Consider the following 13,832-nt stretch of genomic DNA (forward strand, 5'->3'; position numbering starts at 1 on the left):
CTCCGTGCCAGTATTCTGGAGCCAAGTGGGGTATCGGTACAATCCCCGTCCACGCCTCGATAAGGGTAAGTGTGTGCAGTGGAGCCATAACCCCCATCATGCATCTTGTTCAACCCCCCCTCCGTACACTGAACATAACCCCCATCATGCACGGTGTACAGCCCCCCCCCCCTCCGTAAACAGCACATAACTCCCATCATGCATTGTGTACAGCACCCCCCCCCCCCTGTACACAGCACAAAACCCCCATCATGCATTGTGTACAGCACCCCCCCCTGTACACAGCACAAAACCCCCATCATGCATTGTGTACAGCACCCCCCCCCCCCCGTACACAGCACAAAACCCCCATCATGCATCGTGTACAAACCCCCGCCCCCCCCCCCTCGTACACAGCACATAACTCCCATCATGCATCGTGTACAGCCCCCCCGTACACAGCACATAACCCCCATCATGCACGGTGTATAGCCCCCCCCCCCCCCTGTACACTGAACATAACCCCCATCATGCATCGTGTACAGCCCCCCTCCCCCACCTCCGTACACTGCACATAACCCCCATCATGTATCATGGCTGCTTTTCTTTTTGGTGACTTATTTTCTTTCTCAGGGGAAGTGGAGACCAATCTGTACTTCTGCTCACACTTCAACAAGGAGCTCGAGATCTACAAGAAGCAGGTGGGTGGTGGCATGTGGTTGTCACTCTCCTATATGCCCTGGCCCTTACCTGCCCTGCCTCTTACCTGCCCCGCCCCTGCCTCTTACCTGCCCCGCCCCTGCCTCTTACCTGCCCCGCCCCTGCCTCTTACCTGCCCCTGCTTCTATAGGTTCTTATTAACCTGGTGGACCAGACAGGCCGAGAGAAGATTATTGGTGACGCTTACATGAAGCAGGTCCTCATGTTCAACTGCCCCAACCTCACCTACGTGACCTTCGACTTCCACGAGCACTGGTAACGTATCCACTGAGCCACCCACCTCATATAAGTGGTTTCCTGGTGTGCACAGCGCCCCCTGCTATCAGCAGGATATTAATACTATTAGGGGGCTGCTGTTTGTTGTGTACCCTGTCCTCCATGAGCTCTTCAGGTATTCCTGTCCTTTGTGTGACTGCCCCCTGCAGATCCTCATGGGTATGTGTGACTGCCCCCCGCACTGCCCCCTGCAGATCCTCATGGGTATGTGTGACTGCCCCCCGCACTGCCCCCTGCAGATCCTCATGGATATGTGTGACTGACCCCGCAGATCCTCATGGAAATGTGTGACTGACCCCGCAGATCCTCATGGATATGTGTGACTGACCCCGCAGATCCTCATGGAAATGTGTGACTGACCCCGCAGATCCTCATGGAAATGTGTGACTGCTCGCCGCAGATCCTCATGGATATGTGTGACTGACCCCGCAGATCCTCATGGATATGTGTGACTGCTCGCCGCAGATCCTCATGGATATGTGTGACTGACCCCGCAGATCCTCATGGATATGTGTGACTGCCCCCTGCAGATCCTCATGGATATGTGTGACTGCCCCCTGCAGATCCTCATGGTTCCCCCCCATTCCCCCAGCTGATCCTCATGGATACAAGTGACAGGTCCCTGATGTTCTCCATGGCCGAGTCTTAATCTGCCGAAGTAACACCATTAAGTAGATGTACAGCCCTGTACACATTGTCAGCAGCCACATTAGGGATGTACAGCCCCGTACACATTGTCAGCAGCCACATTAGGGATGTACAGCCCCGTACACATTGTCAGCAGCCACATTAGGGATGTACAGCCCCGTACACATTGTCAGCAGCCACATTAGGGATGTACAGCCCCGTACACATTGTCAGCAGCCACATTAGGGATGTACAGCCCCGTACACATTGTCAGCAGCCACATTAGGGATGTACAGCCCCGTACACATTGTCAGCAGCCACATTAGGGATGTACAGCCCCGTACACATTGTCAGCAGCCACATTAGGGATGTACAGCCCCGTACACATTGTCAGCAGCCACATTAGGGATGTACAGCCCCGTACACATTGTCAGCAGCCACATTAGGAATGTACAGCCCCGTACACATTGTCAGCGTCTTTTTCCACAAACCCTTGACTTTTTGCCCATCATTTCTCTCTGAGGCAGTCGGGGGATGAAGTTTGAGAATGTGCAGACACTGACAGACGCCATCAGTGACATCATCATGGACATGAAGTGGTGCTGGTGAGTAGCAGATGTGATGCCGCTGTGGGGGGGGGGGGTGATGCCGCTGTGGGGGGGGGGGTGTGATGCCGCTGTGGGGGGGGGGGGTGTGATGCCGCTGTGGGGGGGGGGGGGGTGTGATGCCGCTGTGGGGGGGGGGGGGGGGGTGTGATGCCGCTGTGGGGGGGGGGGGGGGGGGTGTTGATGCCGCTGTGGGGGGGGGTGTGTGATGCCGCTGTGGGGGGGGGTGTGTGATGCCGCTGTGGGGGGGGGGGGGGGGGTGTGATGCCGCTGTGGGGGGGGGGGGGGGTGTGATGCCGCTGTGGGGGGGGGGGGGGTTGGGGGTGTGATGCCGCTGTGGGGGGGGGGGGGGGGGTTGGGGGTTGTGATGCCGCTGTGGGGGGGGGGGGGGGTTGGGGGTGTGATGACGCTGTTTGGGGGGGGGGGGGGTGATGCCGCTGTGGGGGGGGGGGTGATGCCGCTGTGGGGGGCGATGCCGGAGCCTGCTCCTTATGAAATGTTTTATACTGGAAGGGTGGATCAGGCCGGTGTAATCTGCAAGCAGGACGGGATCTTCAGAGTAAACTGCATGGACTGTCTGGATAGGACTAACGTTGTCCAAGCTGCCATCGCCCGGGTGGTCATGGAGCAGCAGGTAAGGCGGCACACTCAGGGCATCACTCTATTTCTTGCTAGTGCTGTTGAATGGAGTTGAGGGCTGAAGGTTCTGAATACATACAGTGGTCCCTCAACTTACAATGGCCTCAGGATACAATATTTTCAACATACAATGGTCCTTTCTGGACCATCGTAACTTGAGACCAGACTCAACATACGATGCTAGAGACAGTCAGGATATGCAAAACATGTAAAAAAACTAGATGATCAACCAATGTCCTTGGAAGCCCCCTGGAGCCGGTGCAGGTGGTGGGGGAGCGAAGGATTTTGTCAGTGGTCAGCTCCATACTGGAGAATGACTCCCATCCTATGCACGAGACTGTGATAGTACTGTCAGTGACCATTTAATTCTCCCAAAGTGCGAGAAGGAGCGATATCGGACGTCCTTCCTTCCTGTAGTGCTCAGGCTGTACAACCAACACAGACCTGCAGAGATCACTCCACAAAAAGAACTTAAATATTCTAATGTTTTATTGTATCTTTTTTACATTTTCTTCTTTGTCTACCTTAATCATAATGCCTTTACCTTAGCTTTTTTTAGCTTTTTGTATGTGTAATATTTATGCTCCTGTCACACACTGAATTTCCCCTTGGTGGGACTATTAAAGGATTATCTTATCCTATCTTATGAAAGTGGCCATTTTACTGGTAAAACCCTAGTAATACTGAAATGCCTGCATTGGTTGGCTGTCTGATAGTGATTATCTGAGTACAGTGTGATACTACATGTCCTGTACTGCTGTGCGTCTAGTATCTCCTCTACAGTATAGTGTGATACTACATGTCCTGTACTGCTGTGCGTCTAGTATCTCCTCTACAGTATAGTGTTATACTACATGTCCTGTACTGCTGTGCGTCTAGTATCTCCTCTACAGTATAGTGTTATACTACATGTCCTGTACTGCTGTGTGTCTAGTATCTCCTCTCTATAGTATAGTGTGATACTACATGTCCTGTACTGCTGTGTGTGTCTAGTATCTCCTCTACAGTATAATGTGATACTACATGTCCTGTACTGCTGTGCGTCTAGTATCTCCTCTACAGTATAGTGATACTACATGTCCTGTACTGCTGTGTGTCTAGTATCTCCTCTACAGTACAGTGTGATACTACATGTCCTGTACTGCTGTGCGTCTAGTATCTCCTCTGTACAGTATAATGTGATACTACATGTCCTGTACTGCTGTGCGTCTAGTATCTCCTCTCTATAGTATAGTGTGATACTACATGTCCTATACTGCTGTGTGTCTAGTATCTCCTCTACAGTATAGTGTGATACTACATGTCCTGTTCTGCTGTGCGTCTAGTATCTCCTCTCTTTAGTACAGTGTGATACTACATTTCCTGTACTGCTGTGTGTCTAGTATCTCCTCTACAGTACAGTGTGATACTACATGTCCTGTACTGCTTTGCATCTAGTATCTCCTCTACAGTATAGTGATACTACATGTCCTGTACTGCTGTGTGTCTAGTATCTCCTCTACAGTATAGTGTGATACTACATGTCCTGTACTGCTGTGTGTCTACTATCTCCTCTACAGTACAGTGTGATACTACATGTCCTGTACTGCTGTGTGTGTCTAGTATCTCCTCTCTATAGTATAGTGTGATACTACATGTCCTATACTGCTGTGTGTCTAGTATCTCCTCTACAGTATAGTGTGATACTACATGTCCTGTACTGCTATTAATATTAATGTTAATTTTAAAGCTTAAGAAGCTTGGAGTGATGCCGCCGGAGCAGCCCCTGCCGATGAAATGCTACAGACTGTACCAGATGATGTGGGCAAACAATGGGGATGCCATCAGCAGGCAGTATGCTGGCACAGCAGCATTGAAGGTATGTTGCTGGTGATCATTCCCTCCATCAATGTTTGTGTGTGTTCAGTCTGGAGAAGCTCAAGAAGTCCTCCTCCTCCTGTGCCATGTGTATTGGGGATATGTTCCTCCTCCCCCTCCTCCTCCTGTGCCATGTGTATTGGGGATCTGTTCCTCCTCCCCCTCCTCCTCCTCCTCCTCCTGTGCCATGTGTATTAGGGATCTGTTCCTCCTCCCCCTCCTCCTCCTCCTCCTGTGCCATGTGTATTGGGAAACTGTTCCTCCTCCCCCTCCTCCTGTGCCATGTGTATTAGGGATCTGTTCCTCCTCCCCCTCCTCCTCCTGTGCCATGTGTATTGGGGATCTGTTCCTCCTCCTCCCCCTCCTCCTCATCCTGTGCCATGTGTATTGGGGATCTGTTCCTCCTCCTCCCCCTCCTCCTCCTCCTGTGCCATGTGTATTGGGGATCTGTTCCTCCTCCTCCCCCTCCTCCTCCTCCTGTGCCATGTGTATTGGGGATCTGTTCCTCCTCCTCCCCCTCCTCCTCCTCCTGTGCCATGTGTATTGGGGATCTGTTCCTCCTCCTCCCCCTCCTCCTCCTCCTGTGCCATGTGTATTGGGGATCTGTTCCCCCTCCTCCTCCTGTGCCATGTGTATTGGGGATCTGTTCCTCCTCCTCCCCCTCCTCCTCCTCCTGTGCCATGTGTATTGGGGATCTGTTCCTCCTCCTCCTCCCCCTCCTCCTCCTGTGCCATGTGTATTGGGGATCTGTTCCTCCTCCTCCCCCTCCTCCTCCTCCTGTGCCATGTGTATTGGGGATCTGTTCCTCCTCCCCCCCCCCTCCAACTCCTGTGCTGTGTGTATTAGGGATCTCCTCCTCCTCCTTCGCTGTGTGTATTAGGGATCTCCTCCTCTTCTTCTTCCTGTGCTGTGTGTATTGGGGATCTGTTCCTCCTCCTGTGCTGTGTATATCAGGAATCACTTCCTCCTCCTTCGCTGTGTGTATTAGGGATCTCCTCCTCCTCCTGTGCTGTGTGTATTAGGGATCTCCTCCTCCTCCTGTGCTGTGTATATCAGGAATCACTTCCTCCTCCTTCGCTGTGTGTATTAGGGATCTCCTCCTCCTTCGCTGTGTGTATTAGGGATCTCCTCCTCCTCCTCCTCCTCCTCCTCCTGTGCTGTGTGTATTAGGGATCTCCTCCTCCTCCTTCGCTGTGTGTATTAGGGATCTCTCCTCCTCCTCCTTCGCTGTGTGTATTAGGGATCTCCTCCTCCTCCTGTGCTGTGTGTATTAGGGATTTCCTCCTCCTGTGCTGTGTGTATTAGGGATCTCCTCCTCCTCCTCCTCCTCCTCCTCCTCCTCTTCTTCTTCCTGTGCTGTGTGTATTAGGGATCTCCTCCTCCTCCTGTGCTGTGTGTATTAGGGATCTCCTCCTCCTCCTCCTCTTCCTGTGCTGTGTGTATTAGGGATCTTCTCCTCCTCCTCTTCTTCCTGTGCTGTGTGTATTAGGGATCTCCTCCTGTGCTGTGTGTATTAGGGATCTCCTCCTCCTCCTCCTCCTCCTGTGCTGTGTGTATTAGAGATCTCCTCCTCCTCCTCCTCCTCCTCCTGTGCTGTGTGTATTACAGATCTCCTCCTCCTGTGCTGTGTGTATTACAGATCTCCTCCTCCTTCTCCTGTGCTGTGTGTATTAGAGATCTCCTCCTCCTCCTCCTGTGCTGTGTGTATTAGAGATCAACTCCTCCTCCCCCTGTGCTGTGTGTATTAGAGATCTCCTCCTCCTCCTCCTCCTCCTCCTGTGCTGTCTGTATTAGGGATCTCCTTCTCCTCCTGTGCTGTCTGTATTAGGGATCTCCTTCTCCTCCTGTGCTGTGTGTATTAGGGATCTCCTCCTCCTCCTGTGCTGTGTGTATTAGAGATCTCCTCCTCCTCCTCCTCCTGTGCTGTGTGTATTAGAGATCTCCTCCTCCTCCTCCTGTGCTGTCTGTATTAGGGATCTCCTTCTCCTCCTGTGCTGTGTGTATTAGGGATCTCCTCCTCCTCCTCCTCCTGTGCTGCGTGTATTAGGGATCTCCTCCTCCTCCTCCTCCTCCTGTGCTGTGTGTATTAGAGATCTCCTCCTCCTCCTCCTTCTTCTTCTCCTCCTCCTCCTCCTCCTCCTCCTCCTCCTCCTTCTCCTCCTCCTGTGCTGTGTGTATTAGAGATCTCCTCCTTCTCCTCCTCCTGTGCTGTGTGTATTAGAGATCTCCTTCTTCTCCTCCTCCTCCTGTGCTGTGTGTATTAGAGATCTCCTTCTTCTCCTCCTCCTGTGCTGTGTGTATTAGAGATCTCCTTCTTCTCCTCCTCCTGTGCTGTGTGTATTAGAGATCTCCTTCTTCTCCTCCTCCTGTGCTGTGTGTATTAGAGATCTCCTTCTTCTCCCCCTCCTCCTGTGCTGTGTGTATTAGAGATCTCCTTCTTCTCCTCCTCCTCCTGTGCTGTGTGTATTAGAGATCTCCTTCTTCTCCTCCTCCTCCTCCTGTGCTGTGTGTATTAGAGATCTCCTTCTTCTCCTCCTCCTGTGCTGTGTGTATTAGAGATCTCCTTCTTCTCCTCCTCCTGTGCTGTGTGTATTAGAGATCTCCTTCTTCTCCTCCTCCTGTGCTGTGTGTATTAGAGATCTCCTTCTTCTCCTCCTCCTGTGCTGTGTGTATTAGAGATCTCCTTCTTCTCCTCCTCCTGTGCTGTGTGTATTAGAGATCTCCTCCTTCTCCTCCTCCTGTGCTGTGTGTATTAGGGATCTGCTCCTCCTGTGCTTTGTGTATTAGGGATCTCCTCCTCCTCCTCCTGTGCTGTGGGTATTGGGGATCTCCTCCTCCTCCTCCTGTGCTGTGGGTATTGGGGATCTCCTCCTCCTCCTGTGCTATGTGTATTAGGGATCTCCTCCTCCTGTGCTGTGTGTATTAGAGATCTCCTCCTCCTCCTCCCCCTCCTGTGCATTAGAGATCTCCTCCTCCTCCTCCCCCTCCTGTGCTGTGTGTATTAGAGATCTCCTCCTCCTCCTCCCCCTCCTGTGCTGTGTGTATTAGAGATCTCCTCCTCCTCCTGTGCTGTGTGTATTAGGGATCTTCTCCTCCTCCTCCTGTGCTGTGTGTATTAGGGATCTCCTCCTCCTCCTGTGCTGTGTGTATTGGAGATCTCCTCCTCCTCCTCCTCCTCCTCCTCCTGTGCTTTGTGTATTAGAGATCTCCTCCTCCTGTGCTGTGTGTATTAGAGATCTCCTCCTCCTCCTGTGCTGTGTGTATTAGAGATCTCCTCCTCCTCCTCCTGTGCTGTGTGTATTAGAGATCTCCTCCTCCTCCTCCTGTGCTGTGTGTATTAGAGATCTCCTCCTCCTCCCCCTCCTGTGCTGTGTGTATTAGGGATCTCCTCCTCCTCCTCCTCCTCCTCCTGTGCTGTGGGTATTAGGGATCTCCTCCTCCTCCTGTGCTGTGGGTATTAGGGATCTCCTCCTCCTCCTGTGCTGTGGGTATTAGGGATCTCCTCCTCCTCCTCCTCCTCCTCCTGTGCTGTGTGTATTAGAGATCTCCTCCTCCTCCTCCTCCTGTGCTGTGTGTATTAGAGATCTCCTCCTCCTCCTCCGCTGTGTGTATTAAAGATCTCCTCCTCCTCCTCCTCCTGTGCTGTGTGTATTAGGGATCTCCTCCTGTGCTGTGTGTATTAGAGATCTCCTCCTCCTCCTCTTGTGCTGTGGGTATTAGGGATCTCCTCCTCCTCCTGTGCTGTGTGTATTGGGAATCTCCTCCTCCTCCTCCTCCTGTGCTGTGTGTATTAGAGATCTCCTCCTCCTCCTCCTGTGCTGTGTGTATTAGAGATCTCCTCCTCCTCCTCCTGTGCTGTGTGTATTAGAGATCTCCTCCTCCTCCTCCTGTGCTGTGTGTATTAGAGATCTCCTCCTCCTCCTCCTGTGCTGTGTGTATTAGAGATCTCCTCCTCCTCCTCCTGTGCTGTGTGTATTAGAGATCTCCTCCTCCTCCTCCTGTGCTGTGTGTATTAGAGATCTCCTCCTCCTCCTCCTGTGCTGTGTGTATTAGAGATCTCCTCCTCCTCCTTCTCCTCCTTCTGTGCTGTGTGTATTAGAGATCTCCTCCTCCTCCTCCTGTGCTGTGTGTATTAGAGATCTCCTCCTCCTCCTCCTCCTCCTCCTCCTGTGCTGTGTGTATTAGAGATCTCTTCCTCCTCCTCCTGTGCTGTGTGTATTAGAGATCTCCTCCTCCTCCTCCTTCTCCTCCTCCTGTGCTGTGTGTATTAGAGATCTCCTCCTCCTCCTTCTCCTCCTTCTGTGCTGTGTGTATTAGAGATCTCCTCCTCCTCCTCCTCCTGTGCTGTGTGTATTAGAGATCTCCTCCTCCTCCTGTGCTGTGTGTATTAGAGATCTCCTCCTCCTCCTGTGCTGTGTGTATTAGTGATCTCATCCTCCTCCTCCTGTGCTGTGTGTATTAGTGATCTCATCCTCCTCCTCCTCCTGTGCTGTGTGTATTAGTGATCTCATCCTCCTCCTCCTCCTCCTCCTGTGCTGTGTGTATTAGAGATCTCATCCTCCTCCTCCTCCTGTGCTGTGTGTATTAGAGATCTCCTCCTCCTCCTCCTCCTCCTGTGCTGTGTGTATTAGAGATCTCCTCCTCCTCCTCCTCCTCCTCCTGTGCTGTGTGTATTAGGGATCTCCTCCTCCTCCTCCTCCTGTGCTGTGTGTATTCGAGATCTCCTCCTCCTCCTCCTGTGCTGTGGGTATTAGGGATCTCCTCCTCCTCCTCCCCCTCCTGTGCTGTGTGTATTAGAGATCTCCTCCTCCTCCTCCTCCTTTGCTGTGTGTATTAGGGATCTCCTCCTCCTCCTCCTGTGCTGTGTGTATTAGAGATCTCCTCCTCCTCCTCCTCCTCCTCCTCCTCCTCCTCCTCCTGTGCTGTGTGTATTAGAGATCTCCTCTTCCTCCTCCTGTGCTGTGTGTATTAGGGATCTCCTCCTCCTCCTGTGCTGTGTGTATTAGGGATCTCCTCCTCCTCCTCCTGTGCTGTGTGTATTAGAGATCTCCTCCTCCTCCTCCTCCTCCTCCTCCTCCTTCTCCTCCTCCTGTGCTGTGTGTATTAGAGATCTCCTCCTCCTCCTTCTCCTCCTCCTGTGCTGTGTGTATTAGAGATCTCCTCCTCCTCGTCGTCCTCCTCCTGTGCTGTGTGTATTAGAGATCTCCTCCTCCTCCTTCTCCTCCTCCTGTGCTGTGTGTATTAGAGATCTCCTCCTCCTCCTTCTCCTCCTCCTGTGCTGTGTGTATTAGAGATCTCCTCCTCCTCCTCCTCCTGTGCTGTGTGTATTAGAGATCTCCTCCTCCTCCTTCTCCTGTGCTGTGTGTATTAGAGATCTCCTCCTCCTCCTGTGCTGTGTGTATTAGAGATCTCCTCCTCCTGTGCTGTGTGTATTAGAGATCTCCTTCTCCTCCTCCTCCTCCTGTGCTGTGTGTATTAGAGATCTCCTCCTCCTCCTCCTGTGCTGTGTGTATTAGAGATCTCCTTCTCCTCCTCCTGTGCTGTGTGTATTAGAGATCTCCTCCTCCTCCTGTGCTGTGTGTATTAGTGATCTCATCCTCCTCCTCCTGTGCTGTGTATTAGTGATCTCATCCTCCTCCTCCTCCTCCTGTGCTGTGTGTATTAGAGATCTCCTCCTCCTTCTCCTCCTGTGCTGTGTGTATTAGGGATCTCCTCCTCCTCCTCCTGTGCTGTGTGTATTAGAGATCTCCTCCTCCTCCTGTGCTGTGTGTATTAGGGATCCTTCCTGCCTCCTCATCCTCCTCCTCACGCCTGCGCTGTGCTGGTGTGTATTAGAGGAGTCTCCTCCTCCTCCTCCTGTGCTGTGTGTATTAGGGATCTCCTCCTCCTCCTCCTCCTGTGCTGTGTGTATTAGAGATCTCCTCCTCCTCCTCCTCCTCCTCCTGTGCTGTGGGTATTAGGGATCTCCTCCTCCTGTGCTGTGTGTATTAGGGATCTCCTCCTCCTCCTCCTCCTCCTCCTGTGCTGTGTGCATAAGGGATCTCCTCCCCCTCCTGTGTTGTGTGTATTAGAGATCTCCTCCTCCTCCTCCTCCTCCTTTGCTGTGTGTATTAGGGATCTCCTCCTCCTCCTCCTCCTCCTGTGCTGTGTGTATTAGAGATCTCCTCCTCCTCCTCCTCCTGTGCTGTGTGTATTAGAGATCTCCTCCTCCTTCTCCTCCTCCTCCTCCTGTGCTGTGTGTATTAGAGATCTCCTCCTCCTCCTGTGCTCCTCCTGTGCTGTGTGTATGAGGATCTCCTTCTCCTCCTGTGCTGTGTATTAGAGATCTCCTCCTCCTCCTGTGCTGTGTGTATTAGGGATCTCCTTCTCCTCCTCCTGTGCTGTGTGTATTAGAGATCTCCTACTCCTCCTCCTCCTCCTGTGCTGTGTGTATTAGAGATCTCCTCCTCCTCCTGTGCTGTGTGTATTAGAGATCTCCTCCTCCTCCTCCTGTGCTGTGTGTATTAGGGATCTCCTCCTCCTGTGCTGTGTGTATTAGAGATCTCCTCCTCTTCCTCCTCCTCCTGTGCTGTGTGTATTAGAGATCTCCTCCTCCTCCTCCTCCTCCTGTGCTGTGTGTATTAGGGATCTCCTCCTCCTCCTCCCCCTGTGCTGTCTGTATTAGGGATCTCCTCCTCCTGTGCTGTCTGTAGTAGGGATCTCCTCCTCCTCCTCCTCCTTCGCTGTGTGTATTAGGGATCTCCTCCTCCTCCTGTGCTGTGTGTATTAGGGATCTCCTCCTCCTCCTCCTGTGCTGTGTGTATTAGGGATCTCCTCCTCCTCCTCCTCCTGTGCTGTGTGTATTAGGGATCTCCTTCTCCTCCTCCTCCTCCTGTGCTGTGTGCATAAGGGATCTCCTCCCCCTCCTGTGCTGTGTGTATTAGAGATCTTCTCCTCCTCCTCCTCCTTTGCTGTGTGTATTAGGGATTTCCTCCTCCTCCTCCTGTGCTGTGTGTATTAGAGATCTCCCCTCCTCCTCCTCCTCCTCCTGTGCTGTGTGTATTAGAGATCTCCTCCTCCTGTGCTGTGTGTATTAGGGATCTCCTTCTCCTCCTGTGCTGTGTATTAGAGATCTCCTCCTCCTCCTGTGCTGTGTGTATTAGGGATCTCCTCCTCCCCCTCCTGTGCTGTGTGTATTAGAGATCTCCTCCTCCTTCTCCTCCTCCTCCTCCTGTGCTGTGTGTATTAGAGATCTCCTCCTCCTCCTCCTCCTCCTCCTCCTCCTTCTCCTCCTCCTGTGCTGTGTCCTCCTGTGCTGTGTGTATTAGAGATCTCCTCCTCCTTCTCCTCCTCCTCCTCCTCCTGTGCTGTGTGTATTAGAGATCTCCTCCTCCTCCTCCTCCTGTGCTGTGTGTATTAGAGATCTCCTCCTCCTCCTCCTCCTCCTGTGCTGTGTGTATTAGAGATCTCCTCCTTCTCCTCCTGTGCTGTGTGTAGTAGGGATCTCCTTCTCCTCCTGTGCTGTGTGTATTAGGGATCTCCTCCTCCTCCTGTGCTGTGTGTATTAGAGATCTCCTCCTCCTCCTCCTCCTCCTCCTGTGCTGTGTGTATTAGGGATCTCCTCCTCCTCCTGTGCTGTGTGTATTAGAGATCTCCTCCTCCTCCTGTGCTGTGTGTATTAGAGATCTCCTCCTCCTTCTTCTCCTCCTGTGCTGTGTGTATTAGAGATCTCCTTCTCCTCCTCCTGTGCTGTCTGTATTCGGGATCTCCTTCTCCTCCTGTGCTGTCTGTATTAGGGATCTCCTCCTCCTCCTCCTCCTGTGCTGTGTGTATTAGGGATCTCCTCCTTCTCCTCCTGTGCTGTGTGTATTAGAGATCTCCTCCTCCTCCTGTGCTGTGTATATTAGAGATCTCCTCCTCCTCCTGTGCTGTGTGTATTAGAGATCTCCTCCTCCTGTGCTGTGTGTAATAGAGATCTCCTCCTCCTCCTGTGCTGTGTGTATTAGAGATCTCCTCCTCCTCCTCCCGTGCTGTGTGTATTAGAGATCTCCTCCTCCTCCTCCTCCTCCTCCTGTGCTGTGTGTATTAGAGATCTCCTCCTCCTCCTCCTCCTCCTCCTCCTCCCTCCTCCTGTGCTGTGTGTATTAGGGATCTCCTCTCCTCCCTCCTTCCTCTCCCCTGTGCTGTGTGTATTAGGGATCTCCTCCTCCTCCTCCTCCTCCTCCTGTGCTGTGTGTATTGGGGATCTCCTCCTCCTGTGCTGTGTGTATTAGGGATCTCCTCCTCCTCCTCCTGTGCTGTGTGTATTAGGGATCTCCTCCTCCTCCTCCTGTGCTGTGTGTATTAGGGATCTCCTCCTCCTCCTCCTGTGCTGTGGGTATTAGGGATCTCCTCCTCCTCCTCCTCCTGTGCTGTGTGTATTAGGGATCTCCTCCTCCTCCTCCTCCTCCTGTGCTGTGGGTATTAGGGATCTCCTCCTCCTCCTGTGCTGTGGGTAATGGGGATCTCTTCCTCCTCCTGTGCTGTGTGTATTAGGGATCTCCTCCTCCTCCTCCTGTGCTGTGGGTATTAGGGATCTCCTCCTCCTCCTCCTGTGCTGTGGGTATTAGGAATCTCCTCCTCCTCCTCCTGTGCTGTGGGTATTAGGGATCTCCTCCTCCTGTGCTGTGGGTATTAGGGATCTCCTCCTCCTCCTCCTGTGCTGTGGGTATTAGGGATCTCCTCCTCCTCCTCCTGTGCTGTGGGTATTAGGGATCTCCTCCTCCTCCTCCTCCTCCTCCTCCTCCTCCTCCTCCTCCTCCTCCTCCTCCTCCCCCTGTGCTTTGTGTATTAGAGATCTCCTCCTCCTGTGCTGTGTGTATTAGAGATCTCCTCCTCCTCCCCCTGTGCTTTGTGTATTAGAGATCTCCTCCTCCTGTGCTGTGTGTATTAGAGATCTCCTCCTCCTCCTCCTGTGCTGTGTGTATTAGGGATCTCCTCCTCCTTCTCCTGTGCTGTGTGTATTAGAGATCTCCTCCTCCTCCTCCTCCTCCTCCTCCTGTGCTGTGTGTATTAGGGATCTCCTCCTCCTCCTCCTCCTCCTGTGCTGTGTGTATTAGAGAGCTCTTCCTCCCCCTCCTGTGCTGTGTGTATTAGGGATCTCCTCCTCCT

The 13,832-nt window shown here is 52.7% G+C and overlaps 2 protein-coding genes across 3 annotated transcripts in view; one reads left to right on the forward strand and one right to left on the reverse strand.

Moving 5' to 3' along the window:
* Positions 1–13,832, reverse strand: part of LOC138789136 (putative ferric-chelate reductase 1) — a 567,372-nt gene that overhangs the window by 525,747 nt on the left and 27,793 nt on the right. The window lies entirely within an intron of this gene.
* INPP5F (inositol polyphosphate-5-phosphatase F) overlaps positions 1–13,832 on the forward strand; it is a 55,822-nt gene that overhangs the window by 22,691 nt on the left and 19,299 nt on the right. Inside the window, exons 8-13 of the mRNA XM_069967739.1 lie at positions 1–65; positions 613–680; positions 830–954; positions 2,130–2,207; positions 2,721–2,841; positions 4,576–4,704. The exon at positions 1–65 is cut by the window's left edge and continues 115 nt beyond it. Coding sequence (XP_069823840.1) covers positions 1–65; positions 613–680; positions 830–954; positions 2,130–2,207; positions 2,721–2,841; positions 4,576–4,704 — 586 coding nt within the window. The remainder of the gene's footprint in view (positions 66–612; positions 681–829; positions 955–2,129; positions 2,208–2,720; positions 2,842–4,575; positions 4,705–13,832) is intronic.

This window comes from Dendropsophus ebraccatus, chromosome 4, assembly GCF_027789765.1.
Source record: "Dendropsophus ebraccatus isolate aDenEbr1 chromosome 4, aDenEbr1.pat, whole genome shotgun sequence".
Taxonomy (NCBI): Eukaryota; Metazoa; Chordata; class Amphibia; order Anura; family Hylidae; genus Dendropsophus; species Dendropsophus ebraccatus.